At 35.9% G+C, this 17,976-nt stretch overlaps 1 protein-coding gene across 7 annotated transcripts in view; it reads left to right on the top strand.

Annotated features, from left to right (window-relative positions):
• Positions 1-17,976, top strand: part of ROBO1 (roundabout guidance receptor 1) — a 650,998-nt gene that overhangs the window by 366,599 nt on the left and 266,423 nt on the right. For all 7 annotated transcript variants that reach the window (XM_056327045.1, XM_056327049.1, XM_056327048.1 and 4 more), the window contains one exon: positions 9,689-10,015. In XM_056327045.1, coding sequence (XP_056183020.1) covers positions 9,689-10,015 — 327 coding nt within the window. The remainder of the gene's footprint in view (positions 1-9,688; positions 10,016-17,976) is intronic.

The following is a 17,976-nucleotide window of genomic DNA, read 5'->3' as shown; positions in this document are numbered from 1 at the left end:
TGAACTATTTCATAAGTTCTCTGAAAATGCTGTATTGATTCTGGCTTATTGCTACAAGCAGTAATTTCTCACTGAGTCACTGATGTGTCAGTGTCCAGCAGTATGGTCAGATGTGACTAGCAGTTCTTACAAGTTCAACAGATGTTTAATACCTAAACCAATGTGATCATATTTCCTTTTTCTCTTCCTCTCAGGAAGAGATTATTTATTGCTTTCCCCTGAGAGCATGTTATCTTTTATATTTTTCATACTGATTTACTTAGCATTATATTTGGATAGAAGTATGTTTTGGAAAGAGGGCATGGATAGATGGCTTTTAAGTAAGTGATTATTTGATTTTATTTTTTGAAAAAGTATTATAAAATATTTTGATTGACACAGATATGTACATTTTATGTAATTGTAAACAACTCATTGAAAATAGTTTTCCATTTGGATTTAAATTTCCATTCTTCCTTATGCAACTAAAACATGACAGTATTGTGTTACTCTAGTAACAACTTGTAATTGAAACTGCCCGGCCTTTTTGTAATTGTCCAAACTTGATGTACAAAAAGCCAAATTGTTTTAAACAAAGTGAGAGAAAGCTGTTTTAATCCAAATTTTTAACACATTAACAACAACAGAGATAAAGAAACTGAACTGCTTAATAGTGATCCTTTTTATTCCATTGTATATTTTTTTCTGAATAGTGAGCACTGAATAGTTAAATTCAAACTTATTCCTGAGCTGACATAACCCTCCTATTAATACCTAATATTTGGATTCATGAGGGCAGTTTTATTATTGCATTCACCCTTGCATCTGAAACAAATCTGTAATCGTCTAAGGGAGTAGGATTTTGGATGGGTGTTTTGAATCCTGGTATTTCTTTTTAAATCTATTTTGGGAACAAGAATAAATGGCAGTATCATTTGTATGCAATGTACCAAAATTAGCACAGGCATAAGCCTAGGAATGCTATTGACTGTGGTGGTGTAATATCGGGCTTCTGTTGTCGCAGAATTCAGGAGTGTTGCCTGATACTCAGAAGAAAGCCTTTGGTCCTATCGGGAATTGCTGTTTTTCTGCTTTCCTGATAGCCCTGCGGAAATGAGGATCCATTTTCCCTTCTCTCAGCGTCTCAGGGAGATTTGAACATGCAGTTGATCAATATCAGATTCAGTCTCACACTGAATCAGGAATTGGAAATGTATTAGAGGCTGGCATTCCTAAGCATGGTAGGAAGTGGCCTTGAGAAGTCTGGAGGTACATGGGGTAAACCATCTGAAACAGTACGAAGAGAAGGCGTTAAATTTGTTTTTACGACTAAATGATTTTTAAAAAGAGCAACCCAAAAATATATCTTTAGATGTATTGTTTTTTATGAATGAGTATAATCATCCAGATGGATGTTTTGTGGTTTATTTGTTTGTCCATATAGATAAAATTTTGGAGTAAAACAGCCTAGTGTGCTCTAATCACACCACACACAGGTGAAATCTTTTACACAGACCACAGACACATCTCAAGGTGAAGTACCATTTTTCTGCATCAGTATGTCTGACATCTGAATTATCAACATAGAATATATATTAAAATATATAACATGTCATTAATATAATAATACTTTATATAAATATGTGTATATGTATATGAATTTGAGTCCTAGGAATCTTCACTACATTGATGGTGCATTTGGTTTCTTCCGTGCAGCTAAAAAAAACTCTTTGCTTTTGGTGCACTGTCATTTTTCTCCCAAGTTCTGTTTTCCTGTCTCAAATAGCAAATCAGTGGTTCACAGCCAATGAGATATTCTTTCTGTCTGGTATAAAACATGATTGAGGACAATGCTAAGAGATGGAGAGGAGGGCAGAGCCTGACTGTCTTGTTTCCTAATCCTCTCTCCCTCCCTCCCTGCTCAGCAGAAAAGCAAGCCCTCGAAATGGCAATTCTCGTGTGACTCACATCAGCCCCTGTCCCCACACTTTCCCACTTACTGTGCCTGGTTTTCCTTCCCAGGTGTGCCAGTGAAACTACTGACAATGGACAGAGCTGGGAGCCCTTCTTTTCTAGGGAACATGATACTTCAGGGAAGAAAAGGGTAACGGTGGTTGCTCAGAGCTGTCCCAGATCTTTCTAACACGTCCTAATTCCTCTGTTTAACCAGTGATCATTTCCAATGTCTTCAGCTCTGTTATCCACAGAATTATCCAGTTATCATCAAATCCTATCACTTTAATATAGCTCAAGTATCTGGTTCCCTAGTCATCTTCCAGTCACTCTTTACTTCAGCTCTACCTAATACTTCCAGCGTTTCACTAATTCTTTGCTACCTCTGTCCCCCAGCCATCTTTTTACACTCTTGACTCATTCCAGGGTCTGTACAGCTCTCAATGTCATGGTGGTCTTTGTGTTTACCCTGTACTGGCCTGACCCCACTGCTTCACTCACCTTGCAGTTCGGTATGATCATCACCAACAGTCTGTCATTGCCAGGTTGTCACATCCGATTGTCCAAAGACAAGCTTGCCTTCAGAACCATTCCCATTCTTCTTGTTGTGCACTTCTTCTCATTTTCATCCCAGTGTGGAAGGTATCTCCAGCCATTTCAAAGACAAAATGAGTAATGAAGTAGCCTTTATTACCTTTGTGTTTGTTTTTGAATATAGTGTGGTTGTTTACTGACTGGGTCATAGTTCATTTTACATTATTAATTAAAACATGCCTGTAATTTCATTACTGTGTTCTTTAAGGGAAAATACTATTCCCAACTTAACATTTTGGTGTATATATTGTAATTTTTACTGCGTAAGGTTTGGTTTCAAAAGTCAGTGCACCTGGTACTGCTGTCTCAGACTATTGCAGTATCCGCTAAAGTTGAATGTGATAAATATCTTACCAGAAAGCAGAATTAAGAGAGAGAAAAAATACATCTGAACACTTTCTTAAACAGGGAACATTACCTACTGCCTGAGGTTTTATGTAAATGTCAGCCTCTTGCATAGCTTAATATAAATATTGCTATTTAAAATTTATATTCCAGCTAATTTAAGGAATAACCAGGTCAGGAATTATGCTAACTGCTGGACAAACCAGTAGTGTGTGTTCATGTAACAAAAATTGTTCTTGAAAAAAACATCTCTTTTTCAAGAGAGACGGTTTTAGAGTCAATCTTTAAGTGTTGTTTTTAATTTTAGATGAAGAAACTAAAACATGACTCCTGGTGTTGACACTTTCAGCTTCTTTGTTAAAAGTGATTATTTCAGAGAGCTGGTCTCTCTTAGCAGCTCCTGGGAAATGTGTCTTTGGGTATTATAACAAAAACTCAGTGTTAACATCTGTATAATATTAACTCAGTTTTAATATCTGTACAGATTTTTTTGTTTTACCTACCAATATTTTTCTTTTTCATTTCCACCAGGCAGAAAATTTAAATAACTATAAGATACTCTACACCTTTCCAGAAGTCTTTTTGACTAAAAATGTATGACTTTTTTTTTTTAATCTTAATAATATATGTCCAGAATTACTGCAGAATAAGGAACAGAAACCATTTAAATTAACGTGATGTATAAATGTTTGGTTTTTATTATTTTTTCTCCGTTATTTAGCTTATTGCTATAATACTTCAGCTAACTTCTGTTCAGTTGACCAGGACATGATTATTATGTAAATGGAATGTCTATAGCTTCCAATGTTCGGGTTACATCTTCCTTCAGTATAAGAGCCAGGCACAAGATCAGTCTGGATTTGAGGCATTTTTAGTACAGCTCCCATTTAAGCTCCCGTTTCAGAGAGACCAACAGACGTGGCTTTAAACTTCAGGCTCTGTCATTATTCTAGGGTTTTTTCCCAGCTGTAAGTGTACAGTAAATTATTGGTTTCTGACATCTCCTGATAGTGTGTTAGCCATGACAGAAATGTATTTGTAATTCATGGTGTGGTAGCAACAAAAAAATACTTTTAAGGTTATCTTTTTAAGTGGGGAAGAATGTTTTGTGGGTGCCTGTAACTCTGAAGTTTAAAAGCCGTGGTCCACACTATTTCTTTTTATATTTTATAACCAGACTTTGTATTTAAAATAAAACTTGCTTTACCCCAAAAGATCCCTTCTTAACAGAAACAATGAAAAAAACCCACCCATTCATTAATTTAATTTCATTAGGAACAGGAACTCAAATAGCAATTAAAGGAGGGGAACAACTGCAGTCCTTGACATGTTCTTTTTTCAGTTTACACGATTAACTTCTCATGCAGGAAACGCTGCAGTGGTTTCTTAGTAGGAATCGTCAGTTAGTGTTCAGTGTCTGTCTTTGCAGTTACATCTTGCTCACCTGCTTTCCATTGTGTGCCTAGGAAAAGACATGGGAGATTTTGATCTTTTTTTGGAAATACGTAGGAGAATTGCAGGTTCTACTGATCCAAACCGAGAGCCTTGCTTGTTACATTTTATGTTATCCAAGTTATTGGAAAGAACTGGACCTATTCCCAGATCGGTATTTGGAACCATTAAACACATCTTAAAGTGCAGTGCAATAAACCTGTAGTCCTGGGTGGCCATTAATCAGCTGATGTACCAGAACTGTTAAATTCCAACTATTCATTTTTGTCTTTTGTGTACAGATACTGGCTCACTTGCAGGACTGTAACATCTGCCACCTGACATTTTTGTTAATAAAGGTGACATCCTTTTTAAGTAGGTATGGATATGGTCACGGTTATGACTGTGCGAAGTAATGGGAAGATTTAGGTTAAAAACATGACTTCCTTTTTTTCTAGACTATATGTTCAGTACTCAGTTGTTTGAGATGAACAGCTGGTGTAAATAAAACTCTGTGCAAAGATCTACTTACTGACTCCAAAGTGACACATCAACCAATGCTATTCTCAAATCAGTATTCCAGAAATATCAGTTCGGTGCAGTTTTGGCTCTTGTGCTTTATAGCGAAGTAGAATAAAAAATGAAATTTCTTTTCTTACAGTTAACTATTTTGGGAAAATCTAAATAGGTGCAGCATTATTGACTTTGGTAATTCCTTCTTGTCTTTGGTTACTGAGGGAAGGCTGCAACACCTGTAAAAAAAATTTCAGAATAGTTGCATTTAAATATACACTGCTCTTGCAGGCTTCAAAGCTCAGAAAATAAGATGTTTTATTCAGGCTGAACAAGTGTAGTATCCAAAGAGTAAGAATATTGAAAAATTGAACTTGAGAGAAAGAAAGTAAATGGGACTGAGATCTCTGTGGATTTTCCTTGTTCTGTTGTTTTTCCTTGAAAATTATTGACTGTGAGAACAGGTAAACCCAATAGGTTGTTAGCTGCATGTCTTGGGGCAGAAAGTCCACTTTCAGAAAAATGCTTTTTGTTGCCTGTAGTTGATTTTCCCCTGTAACATGATGTGACATTGCCTTGCGCTGTGTGTTTGAAATAGCATTCGAAGTCTGCTTTGCCTCAATCTAGAATTTAAGACAGGGAAAAGGTGAGTGAATCTTATGAGGGGAAAACCAGATGAGATTAGTTTGCTGGCTTCTAACAGCAACAAGATCAAAAAATCCAAGAGGATGGTAAAGAAGGAAAAGATGGCAATCTGCGTGTCAAAGGGATAAAATCCCAAGAAGCCGTGGAGAGTTCTGAGTTAAAGGGCAACTCAAGCACAGGAAGAATGAGATATTTATTACTCAGGGATATGTTTAACCTGAGGATTAGAAAAAGGTTTCTAACCACTAGAGCAAGAGAGTTACGGTATATTTTTCCAGTCAATGTAAATAAAACCATAATAAAATTCCGCCCACTTTCTGAAAAGTTTCTGAAAGAGGTTAAGTTTATGTGTAGTGGAAACACCAGGGAATTGGGAACACTCATATGTTCTGGTGAAGTATAATTGTTTGAGAGAATCACCTAATGCTGGTTTTAAACCAGTGGTCTTGTTTGTTAGCATTTTACTAATAACTTTTATAGCAATTAGGCCAGTTACTCCAATCTTATGTTATGACGTAAAGCATTTCAATAAAAGAAAAGAACAGAGATGTGGTGCTCTGAAAATCAGTGTGAAATGCTATACATCTGAAATGGAAAAGAAATGGGGCCAAGAGTGTACTGGCTTTTTGGCCGTTGGCCAAAGACATGGTCTGTCATGTATCATTGTTATAAGACCTAGGATAAATTACTATTTAGATATATAGAGCTTGGGAATTCAGGTTTTCCGTATGTACCTGAGCTGAAATTTAGATCAACTGTAGATACAATCTTGATTTTTAGCTGTCTTGGGCTGCAGTAGTTCGAGTTTGAGGCACTTTGTTCCAGTAGCACATAAGTTGGATTTTTTGTCCTGCTAAAGGAGAACAGCACACTGTTTTGTACTGATATCATCAGCTTTCCCGTTGAAAGACATTCCCAACTATTTTTCAATAATTAGGTTTATATATACTACGAACAGCAAGATTTAAGGTGGGAATAAAGGCAAATCTTGCCGCTGAGTTTAGCATTCATCTAATACTGGTCTTCTCTGAACCTTCACATCTTTTCATTCCAGTGTTCAAGTTCTTGTAAAAATAGTTGTGGCACAGTCCAAGAAACTGGAAACATGATTTCATATAATTGTTCTTTTAAGTAGCAGCATGAAATTGTTAGTATGGCATACTTTAATTGGTGGTATACAGTTGACTTTTTATGAAGAACTTGACTTATAATAAAAGCAGAGAACACAAGTTGGTTAGTTTCTATAACCCAGTGCTGTCATCTTGGGGGAAAGAAAAAGTAGCTCTGCTGTACATTTAATGGCAGATCCAGCATGTAATAGGTGTTCTGCCTCTTTGTTTTTTTTAAAAAAAAAAACAAAAAAAACCAAGTATCCTGTTCGGAAGGATTTTTGACAGGAAAATTACAGGATTGGTGCCCACTATAAGATTTATGTTGATAATTGAAGCTGCTTCTTCTCAATAAAATGTAAATGCAGCTTAAATAGCTAGGCTAAAAGGAAAGAAATATTCTAAAAAGAAAAGAAAGAAAAAGAAAAAAAGTAGATATGTAGAAAGATTACAACTTGTTTTTCAAGGCCATTATACCCCTCAGGCAGTTGTCACTACATCCATGGTTAATGCTTACTACTCATGCAACTTTGGTCACTTTCTGTTTTAAGCAGTTTTATGAAATTTCCTAGAGAAGTGTTACGTTATAAAATGCTATGATAAAAAAAAAAAAAGTACATTTCTTTCATTTTAACTCCTCTAATTTTACCCAGTAAGGAAATTTAAAGAGTATATGAGCATTTCTGGAGTTTCCTGAGGACCTTTTTTCCCCGACAGTTTTGAGTCTAAGTTTTCAAGAAAGTTCAGAGGTCATTCTTTAAACTTTAATTCCATACAGTACTTGAAGTGCAGTGTACAGTCGCTTTAATGTCAGTATGGGAAGCGTGCATACAGTGTATGTGAAAATGGTACTTCATTTATTTGTGGTCTGGGCCAGGCTGACAGAAACAATGGGAGGCTTGTACTATATTGTGTGCTGGCTAGCTAGCATTATCTGTGAAAATAAAATGTGATATGTACTAGTATATGTGCAAACTTTGAGTTTTAAACAAATTTTTCTTAACTATCTTTAAACATTTCACATCAAATTTGGCTTTTTATATTTTCAGAGTGACTTATAACAGCTGTTTTTTAGTGCTCTAATTCATTGTTTCTGTGCCTCTCCTTATGAAGTACATAAGTGAGTGGGATTGTAAAACAAAAAAAAAAACCAAACAAAAAAAAAACCAAACCAAATTATCCCTGTATAGGCATTTTTACCTTGGAAAGAGAGTTCTAAAATTGGTCACCCCATTTATGAGGGCAGCATTGTCACATGAGGGGCTTTTCACAAAAGGTCTGTAAAAGTTCAGGATGAGTAGGCACAAACACAGTTTGCAAGGACTGAGATGTGCTCTCAGGGAAAACAGAAGTCCGTTAGAGGCTGCAAAAGACCTGTGCTGGTTGGCACAATTTTCTTTTCTTGTACTTTTACCTCTCCTCTCACTGGGTCTGACCTGTTTGTTACCTCTAGGAGGTGCAGCTCAGTCTTGTGTTAGTGGCGTACAGGGCTGGGCTGCACAGGGACGTGTAGCCCCCAAAAGGGTTTGGGAGCTTCCTGACTTGCGTTCTGTCTACCCATACTTTACTTTTCATGTCTCAGGCAGTTGTTGCAGGTAAAAGTAAGTGTAAAATATAATTACTTGTTTGCTTTAGGTACTATGAGATCTTGCAGTATTGTGAATATCCGAACAAAAATTGGCAAAGTAGGTACTACATATATTATCTTTCCTCAAAGGACTAAAGAGTAGGTTTATTGCTTTTGGAATTATTTTTTAGTCAATGATCAGTAACGGTCATGTACAAGTGTATTCTTTTACTGCATACAGAATGCATACATATTTCAGTGTAGCCAAGCCATGCTACCAGAGATTGGGAAATGCGTGACTAGCGCTAGCTGATTAATGTAACATAATTTGCATTGATTATCTGGAAGGGGAATGTGTGAAATAAACTTTACAGGAAAATTCTACATTATAGAATATTGTTATTTATATATAAAGACATATTTATGGTATGCACACATATAGTATATATTGAAAGCAGAGCTCTCTGGGACTCTGCTCTCCTTGTCTCCTTCCCTTTTGCCCTACAAATTTACGGTCTATTAACCTGCAGTAAATAGGTCTTGTATTTCTTTCTGCTGCTTCACAGGTGTTCAAAGCCCACATTATAATGTTAAAGAATCTTGGCATCTGAACTTTTAATAATCAGCAATTAGTGACCCAAGAGACTATTTTTATCCATGGCAAAGTTGTATATCAAGAAAGAGAGAAATAAGGAAAATAGTTTTAAATTGAGTCAGGAATTTAAAACCCTCAAAGCTTTGGTAGCTGCTTATTCTTGATTTGGAATTCTTGGCACCCGGTTGGCTGCCACATTCTTCTGGTATGTATCTATGCAGACAGTTGCAGGTGTTTTTTTTTATGCCAGTTATCAGCTTGCAGTTTGAATGAGTTTGAAATTAAATTCTTTTTTAGAAGAGTATTTTGTTGACTTGTAACTTTTCTTTTATCCCTGATACTGTTGTCTCATGTTGTATCAGAATTCTAGATTCCATGCATTTGTACCTCGTACAAGTAAAATAAAGCAACTTTGTGTGTGCTGGTGATGTTAGTCTTACTCTGCAGACATCGCATGAATTAATGGACTTTCCAAGAGGTTAAATGAGGTTGACTATGACTTTGTGCTATGAATTAGAGCAGTACTAGTTTTGCTGGTAGAGATGGTCTGATGTTTATAGAGTATCTGTAGAACTAGTATTTCATAATCTACGTATACATATGGATGTGTGTATAAACTTACAGACATGAATAAACAAACAAATACATGTTTAGGAACATGGCAGTTAAGTTCACTAACATAGGTTGCCTGTCAAAAAATGCTTTTGAATGTATTCACTTGGGAGAGCCTTACAATCAAAGAAGTGCATTAAGGTTGAATGTTTGGGTGTTTTTGTTTTTTTTTTTTGGGGGGGGGGTTGTTTGGTTTTGTTTTTTTTTTACTTTAAGATTATGTCAATAGTTGCTCTTATTAAATCCTGTACTACGAGGTAATGGTTAAATAGTTGTACTGCAAAACACAGTGACTATACCTGGCAGTGATCTCCTAAGAAAACTGCTGTTTTTTTTATCTTGCAGGTTCCCGTCTTCGTCAAGAAGATTTCCCACCTCGAATTGTTGAACACCCTTCTGATCTAATTGTTTCCAAAGGAGAACCAGCAACTTTAAACTGTAAAGCAGAAGGAAGGCCAACCCCCACCATTGAGTGGTACAAGGGGGGAGAAAGAGTAGAAACGGACAAGGATGATCCACGCTCCCACCGCATGCTGCTGCCCAGTGGATCTTTATTTTTCTTACGCATAGTCCACGGGCGCAAGAGTAGGCCAGATGAAGGGGTCTATGTCTGTGTGGCAAGGAATTACCTTGGGGAAGCTGTAAGTCATAATGCATCGCTGGAGGTGGCAAGTAAGTGCTTTTTTTTCTTTTCTTTTTTCTTCACTCTTCGGTAACAGCCGCTTGCTTTGATGTTATTTGAAGATTAAAAAAATTGTGAGCTGCCTCTGAGGCATTGACTTAAAACCAAAGAAGGAATGATATGCTCAAATATTATTAATACAGAGAGAGGAAAAAAGAAAAACAGTCAGGAAAGGTATCGTATCACTACAGAAATTCAGACATTTTTGTGCTTTCTCACTACTTTTGTGCTTCCATGCAATTATAATTACTTAATGTTTTTCAGATTTTGTATATTTAATTTCAGTTTATAGATGTTTTTCCTCTCCAGATAACCATGCAAAATGCCATATGGAGGCAGGAGGGCCAGGGTATGTTTGCAATTGTTGTTGCACCAATAAAACATTAGAAACAAAAATTGGCAGATTTAGAAATTTTTTTGTTCTTTTCTTTTTCTCTCCAAAAGAAATGACTTACAAATTATGTCTCTAGTTCTAAGTATTTGGGCAACGGAAGAAGCAGTCAAGTACGTTCACGTTAGTTTGTACTGCTTATCTCTTCCTGTATACCCTTTAAATTCTACAGGAAGAGAGAGTGTACATGAAAGTGTTTTAATGTTTCATATGGAGGGCCAAGTATAGGTCAAAAAATACCAGTTTTGGGGTATGAAGTATGAGAGGAAAACTTGGATTCAAAAGTTAGGTGTCTATTTTAAGTTGCTTTTATAGGCTTCTTCTGTAATCTCTAGCCATCAGTCTGGTGTAATGTTGAAGAGCTAGCACAGAACTGGGTGAGTCATTCTCTGAAAACACCTATCCCTGTCTAAATGATTCATGTTGTCAAATAGCTCTGACAAGGCTCCTAACTTTTAGAGAAGTTAAATGCTCCTGTATAACTATAGAAGAAGGGATAGATTTTCCTAACTCTCACAGAAGGTAAAGGAAATAGACTTTATATTTGTGCGTTTACTTGAGCCCTTTGCCTGGTCTCACTCACATTCACAGGCAGTCCCAAGGTCATTCATAATGCTCGTACCAGAAGGATCTTGAGCATCACATGTAATATGGTAAATACACATGAGTAACATCTATTACCATGCAGTTTCCTTGTTGCCACTTCCAGTGATGAAAGAAATCGGTGTCTGGCTAGCTGGAAGTATGCTTATCCAGTAAACGTATAACCTGTTTAAAGCATCTGTTGATTGGTTACTCACAAATGTTATCTTCAGTATCTTACAGGTGTAATTTTGAGGGGGGTGTTAATGTTCAAGAGATTTTGATTTTTATCTGATTGCTGTTGTTTACTTCATAGCACTACTCACTGACTCTTCCAATGAGTTTTAATGTTCTGTCCATGCAGCAAAGCAGTGTGGACAGTGTGCTTATTTCACATTCTTTTGGTTTGCGACGTACCTTGAAGTAATATTTGAAATACATGTGGTTTTGTGTCTTCCACAATTTCTCATCAGAACCCAGAAACGTGAGAAAATTTCAGTGGTTGGTACACTGTGGCGTGCATCAATTCAAGTGGTGATAGTTGCTAAATGTGTTTGTCACTCCTGCCTGAAGTCATCTGCATGTGGTTACAGTAGAGAGCCTAACTGACAGGGTCTGAATGCAAAATATTGATATTGCTACAATTTTTTTCTAAGACCATCTGTCAACACTCAAGACAATAATAATAATAAAACAAAATTAGTATTTTCTTAAAGGGATTCAAATGCACACCACCTAACAATAGTATAGCATTAATTTGTTAATCCAGCTCAAAATTACCCTCATATTGAAGGCTAGTGTCAGGAAAAATACCTATCAACAATGCTGAAGGGAAGCTCTGCCCTCCCCCCAATCTATATTTAGACATAAAATTTGTAAGTATAACTGTATACAGTTTTAACTGTATACCAGGAGATTATAGACAAAGAATTTTAACAGAAGAAGTTAGTGTTTTAATATAAAAGGTAGTGATGTGACAGTGCAAAAGCACAAAACCACTTTAAATAGTACAGAAGAGGTAAGGAACACTGAAAGAGTTGAAGGCTGTTGGAATAAATATTCATCAAATTTAAAAGTTATGTATTATAGCTGTAATGCTGTTGTCATTATAAAGTGCAGTTACATTCACAGTGGATTGCTGCAAATCAGTAAACTGTTTTGATTAGCTTCTCAGTACGCCTGTTCTGAGCACCGCAGCATTTATATTTTGTATACAGTCATATGCAACTGCTGGTTTCGAAATCCTTATGTTATAGTTTAATTTTTGTATGTTTATAGAGTAAAATTGGCTTTATTTAGTTTCCATTTGCAAAATACGGATGACCATTTAGAGTACTCATTTGGTTATATGCTTTGGTACTGTAATTTTGACCAAAAAGCTTCCATGAAACATAAGACACAGAAGCATGTTTGGCACTGTACTTTTTTTTCCAGCTTTTGCTGGAAGAAGCAGCTTGTGTCCACATCAGTTTTTGTGATGGGGAGTTTATCACATTTTCTTCTACCAACTCATACAGTAATGGCTTTAATTGGATGATGTTCTTTCACTGTTCAATGGATGTGTAGATTTGACTTCAGATTCAGGTTAATACTAAAAATATTTTTTTCCTGTTGCTCCTTTGTGCATATCAAAATTTTTTTAAGCAGTTCCAATACTAATGTTTTAAATAGTCCACAAGGAGAGTTTGTTGCCTGTGTAATAAGGTGGACATCTGCCGTAAGTATACTGTGCATACGTTTTGCAGTTTAAAAGAAGGAAATGTGGAAGGATTTCAAGACTATAAAAATTTCAGAAGTGCACTATGTTAGAAGTTGGTTTATCTTCTTAAATACCTGTGTATTTTAAGAACTTTAAAAATAGCTTTAAATGTGATTGCCGCAATGGGGGAGAGATTAAAATCATAAATCATAAAGTTATTTTCCCTCTTCTTTGTCCCTTTCTATTCATCAACCTTTCTTTGGTGACTTGACTGAGGTGTACATGTCATTTAATCTAAAGGATGCTTCATTTTCTTCCACTGATATGTATCTCGGTCATGATAGTGTTAGTCCTCAAATAATACCATTGAACGTGATCTAAATACCATTTATTATCAGGAAACTGAATTCAGTCAGTCTCTTATGCAATCTCTGCAACTTATGGCCCTTCCAAAATGTTTGTAGATCCTATGTGTCTGCTTATAGTGTTGGGGATTTTTTATATCTTGTTCATAATGTTATTTTATATATGTATATCTATACACACCGTTTGTAGCTGTATTTCTTGCAGTTTCTGTTGCTATTTCTTTGAAACCGTGCCCCATCCTTGTCCCCAAAATAGCCTTAAAAACAAGATGGTCCTTCTGGCTGGTGAAGAGCAGTGCTGTTCTTAAATCTATGAAACAAGTGCTTGAACCCCCACTGACTTTATTGTGTTTGATTATGTTGCAGGGACTGTAACTTTCCCAAATCAAATGGGTAGCCACTTGATATTTCAATAATTAAATCTCAGACACTTTAGAGACTAGTAAAACTGTTCTAAGATACACAGCCCTGTGCAAAGTAGCTTTGTAACTTAGTATTATGTGACATTTTCTATGTAATTTAGATCTATAAGATTTTCATAAAGGGGAAGAATAAGAATCTGCCTAAATAGGAACTCAGCAGAAAGCAGAATTCAGAGTAAGTTAAGTAAGAGATGTAACTCCTGTTTAATTGGGGGATTCTGGTTTTGGTAGTTGACTGACTTCATTTGCATATGAAAAATTATTCCCACAAAATTTCTGAAATGGGGAGTCACTGTATGCGTTCAAACTTAATTTGTAGTAGAACAGTTTCAGTAGGGTGGCCTAGAAAGGGTGTGCAACGGGATACTCAGGTAACAGGCTGCAGTCATTCTTCAGACTTGGGCTGCTACAAGTACATTTACCTTGCTCTTCTTGAATTCCTGAACTCAGCCTTTCAATCACTGGAGTCCTACGTAAATTAGCTCCATATTTTGGATTTGAGGAATGTAACTGGTTATGGATTACTGCCTACCAGTCACATGTTCTCCAGTGGTGAAAGATGCTAAGGAACATGAAAAAGGACATACCCCTGTCAAAACGAAACTGAGTAATTCTCTCTATAAACGTCAGCTTTTACGGGTGGGAGCACAAAATGAAACCATGCTTGATCCTCAGAGTAAGGGCTTTTATCACATAAACCCTTGGGAAACAAAAGTCAATTTTCACGGTAGAGAAATAAAAGCAGTTTTGGAAAACTGGAAAGTTACCCATTAGCAGACTGGAAAGCGGCTGCAGCTGCTTCATATGCCTGAATCTCTCTGGACTGTCTGGTGAACAGTGCACCTGTTTAAGACCAGATTCAGTTATTGGTGTGTGTGGTAAGTCTGATTCAGGGTTTAATTTTTTTCTTTTGTTTTCCTCCAGTTCTTCCTTTTTGAGGAAAAAATTATCTCTGGTTCTCACAGGTGTCTGTTACGTAGCATTATGTAGACACCTACCCATGTCAAGAGTGGCAACAATGGCTGCAGTAGTATATTCATTTTATTTCTCCACTCTAATGTTTTTAGGGATGTTAAGAAAAATCAAATATGAATGAAGTTGTTTTCTTGTCAGTGGCTTTGTGTGTCTTTATTTCAAATTGCTTTTCTCTGAGACACATTTATTTCACTTTTGCCATGAAAGTTCTAGGTTAAAAATTGACATAGCATTCCTATTTCCCACTGATAATACGGATTTGCTTCTGAAGAGCAATGCTTTTGCAAAAGTATTTGTAAAGTATGTACACATGTATGTTACCTCTAACCTCAATAACAGGATATTTTATGCTAAGTAAGCTGCTGTGTATAGAGGTTTGCATGCATTTGTTTTCAATTTATGATCAATAATACTCCAAATACTTTCTACATCAGATCCCAGGAACATCCCAGTTACAGACTTGCTATGCTGTGATTTTAAAAAGAAACGTAACCTCTTACATAGCAAAGGATTGATACAAAAGAGAAGTTAACAGCTCTGTCTGCTTAGTGGTTTTAAAACAATAGTACCCTTCTCACAATGAAAGTTGCATTTTTCGTGTGTATTGCTTTCATCACATTTGGCCTGTGTGGTTTTAGGCTACATGAGTAAACTTGCCCTACTGCCTGCCATTGTACAGCATCAATGTTTCAAACCAAGCTGAAATCAATGAACAAATCTGCAGATCTTGTTACTTGAGCTGTTAATGTCTTACTGATAAACAAGTGACTTAATGCAAATACTTAAATATATATAACAAAGATGAATCTCATTAAGTTGCTATGTATATATAAAAAAAAATTACTGAAACTATGCCATTCCTTACCACAAGCAACGGCATTAACAACAGTCGCTTGAGGCATAGAAGGTTTTAATAATAGTGCTGTTGCTAATGCCTCTTAAAACCTACTATTTGTCAATGGCAGGTTTACCTTGAACCTGACTCTTTCAATGCTTGTCGCAGTGGTATGCTAAGCCTGGATTACTATAAACTGCCTCTGAAGCATATTTTACCAAAAATGTAACATCATTTAGAAGACATTTATTTGCAGTGAGGTCAAAGTTGCATGCAGATGTGCTGGCTTTATAATGTAGTTAACTGTGTTTGAGGAAGGCAAGAACAATTATTTTAGCTACTTTTACAAGTTTGCTTATATTAATTTCTTCTGCTTTTACAACTCATTGAGAGTTTAAATGTCATTGTAGTTCTGGAAGTCCAGCACCTGGATTTTGAAGATGCATAGAGCCTTATCTTTAGTGTTCATATATATTGTTTCCTTTAGTAACCAACTCCCTGGTAACTGTAGAACTGAAGTATTTTATTAGTACTATTATGAAATCCCACTAAATGCTACTTCTAGGAAATCTAATTGTCCCAATGAGACTTCAGAATGAACGAGAACATGCGAAGAAACTAAAAAAATAATGTCTTTGAAATATGCCGTTGTATTTCTAGATGCTAGTGTGTGTGTGTGTTTCCATGCACATGCTTTTTCTCTCTTAAGCATAATAATATTGCATCCTTGAAAGTTTGGGAAGTGAAACTTGTACTTTTTTCCTTTCTATTTTTTTTTCATTAGATGAAAATGATGTTGTCACATATTGAGGTGGACCTAATGAGAACAGCAGATGCTTAACAAACCTTCCATATTTTAAAGAATGCTTATCCAGTTGTGTTTACTTTTACCTATAAAAAGGGTAAAAGTAGAGTGAAATAAGGAATTTTTGTCCCATTAAACCTCTATAACAAAATAGGGAGGTTTTATGTTCATATTTGATGTAAATATTTCTGCTTTGTAGACCTTCTTTAAATTATAACATGAATCAGCCAAACACGAAAGCAGATAGAGAAGTGAAGCTGCACAGAAATCCAGCAGTGCAGCAAATGGAAATGCTTAAAAATCGTTGTTCCTACTGTACTCAGGTTTAATCATGTTGTTATAGCTATTATATTCCTATTTCAGGTTTAGAAAAAATGGTCTTCCATGAGCCTTCCATGGCTGTCCTGACAGCCCTCTATGAAAGTCCTATAGCATGGTTTAAAAATGAAATATTGACACATATGAAGAATTTCAGTTGAACTCATAGCATGGTGTAATTAGGAAAAAAAAAATTAATTTCAAAGGATTCCAAATGAGAACAGAAATCGCTAGGGTGATCTCTACTGGGTGGAAATAAGCTATAATTTTAGATTGTCTTCAAATTGGACTGTCCTGACACGTGGAGGCAATATGTTGAGTTTCTTATGTTCATGCTCTTTATGAACAGAAGTTGCCTTCATGCAACCAATCGACACAGACCCTGTGTCAAGTTTCAGAGAAAGTGGCTGAATTATTTTAAGATCATTTTGTTTGATGAAATCAAGATCTGAAAGCTCATGTTTTGTACTGAATTAGTACAAAATTTCTTTTCTCTCACCCCTTGCTATGTCATTACGATTTTTTGTAGAGAAGTAGTATATTTAAGACCAGGGAATTTGGCACGATTCTTTCATGCGTAGCTTTGTCATAGTTGTAACATGGTCTTCAGTACATATTAGGTGACTGTTCTAGTTATAAAAATGCTTTGTTCAGTTTTGAAATTGCAGAAAAGGAATAAAAATGACGTACAGTCAGTGTAGGTGTCTTACAGTTAAAAACACTTCAAGATCTTTGAATTACAAGAAACAGAGTTAACCATTCTCAGGAGGGGATAATTTCATCGGTAGCCTTGTTAATTATCATTGATAAAATGAAATGTCCCCTGTTCTGAAATTCCTTTGACAGATGAAGGAAAGGTTTCTCCATAATCTAAGGATCAGTGATGACTTCATTGTGTTATACAGAATATGAGCTGTTTGATTAACTGCAAAATTCCTTGTCATTTTGCATGAATTTTAGGTGATAGAAGTTCTCCCTGAGTTGTTGTTTGTATCATTAGCTTCCTGTTATGCGATACTGTCAAAATTCAAACCAATTAATTTTTATAAATGTTCTGTGTTTTAAATTATACTTTATGTGCAATAACTGGTGTGGTAGAGGAATCAGGCAAACAGGTTACTACCTTCTTCAGTTGCGTGATAATGAATATAACCTTGGGTATGTATCAGAATCTCCAACATTCGAGGCACCTGTGGTCTCAGAGAAAAAAAAAGTCCTTTTTAACAAAACATTTAGTTTTTTTCCTCATTGAAGAAAGGAACTTAATATATTGCTGGCAGTATATTATCCTACTAGGCCATATGATTTTAGCACTGGGCAAACCTCAGAAGAACAGTTCTGTTTATTTGCTGTCACGATCCACAGATCTATATATGCAACTATGCTCAACAGTGGTATGTATCGGCTAATGCTGTTACATTTTCTGTGCTTCCAGCAGCTATCTCATTTACTATATTTTCACATTTCTTACTGAAAAAACTTTTAAGGATTTTTTTCATTAAAAGCTGGGTTAAAAAAATTTTAATGACGTTTTTCATTAGCAATGTTTTACTGTCATA

Source organism: Falco biarmicus, chromosome 2 (assembly GCF_023638135.1).
Source record: "Falco biarmicus isolate bFalBia1 chromosome 2, bFalBia1.pri, whole genome shotgun sequence".
NCBI lineage: Eukaryota > Metazoa > Chordata > Aves > Falconiformes > Falconidae > Falco > Falco biarmicus.
This window is presented reverse-complemented; position numbering and strand designations above follow the sequence as displayed.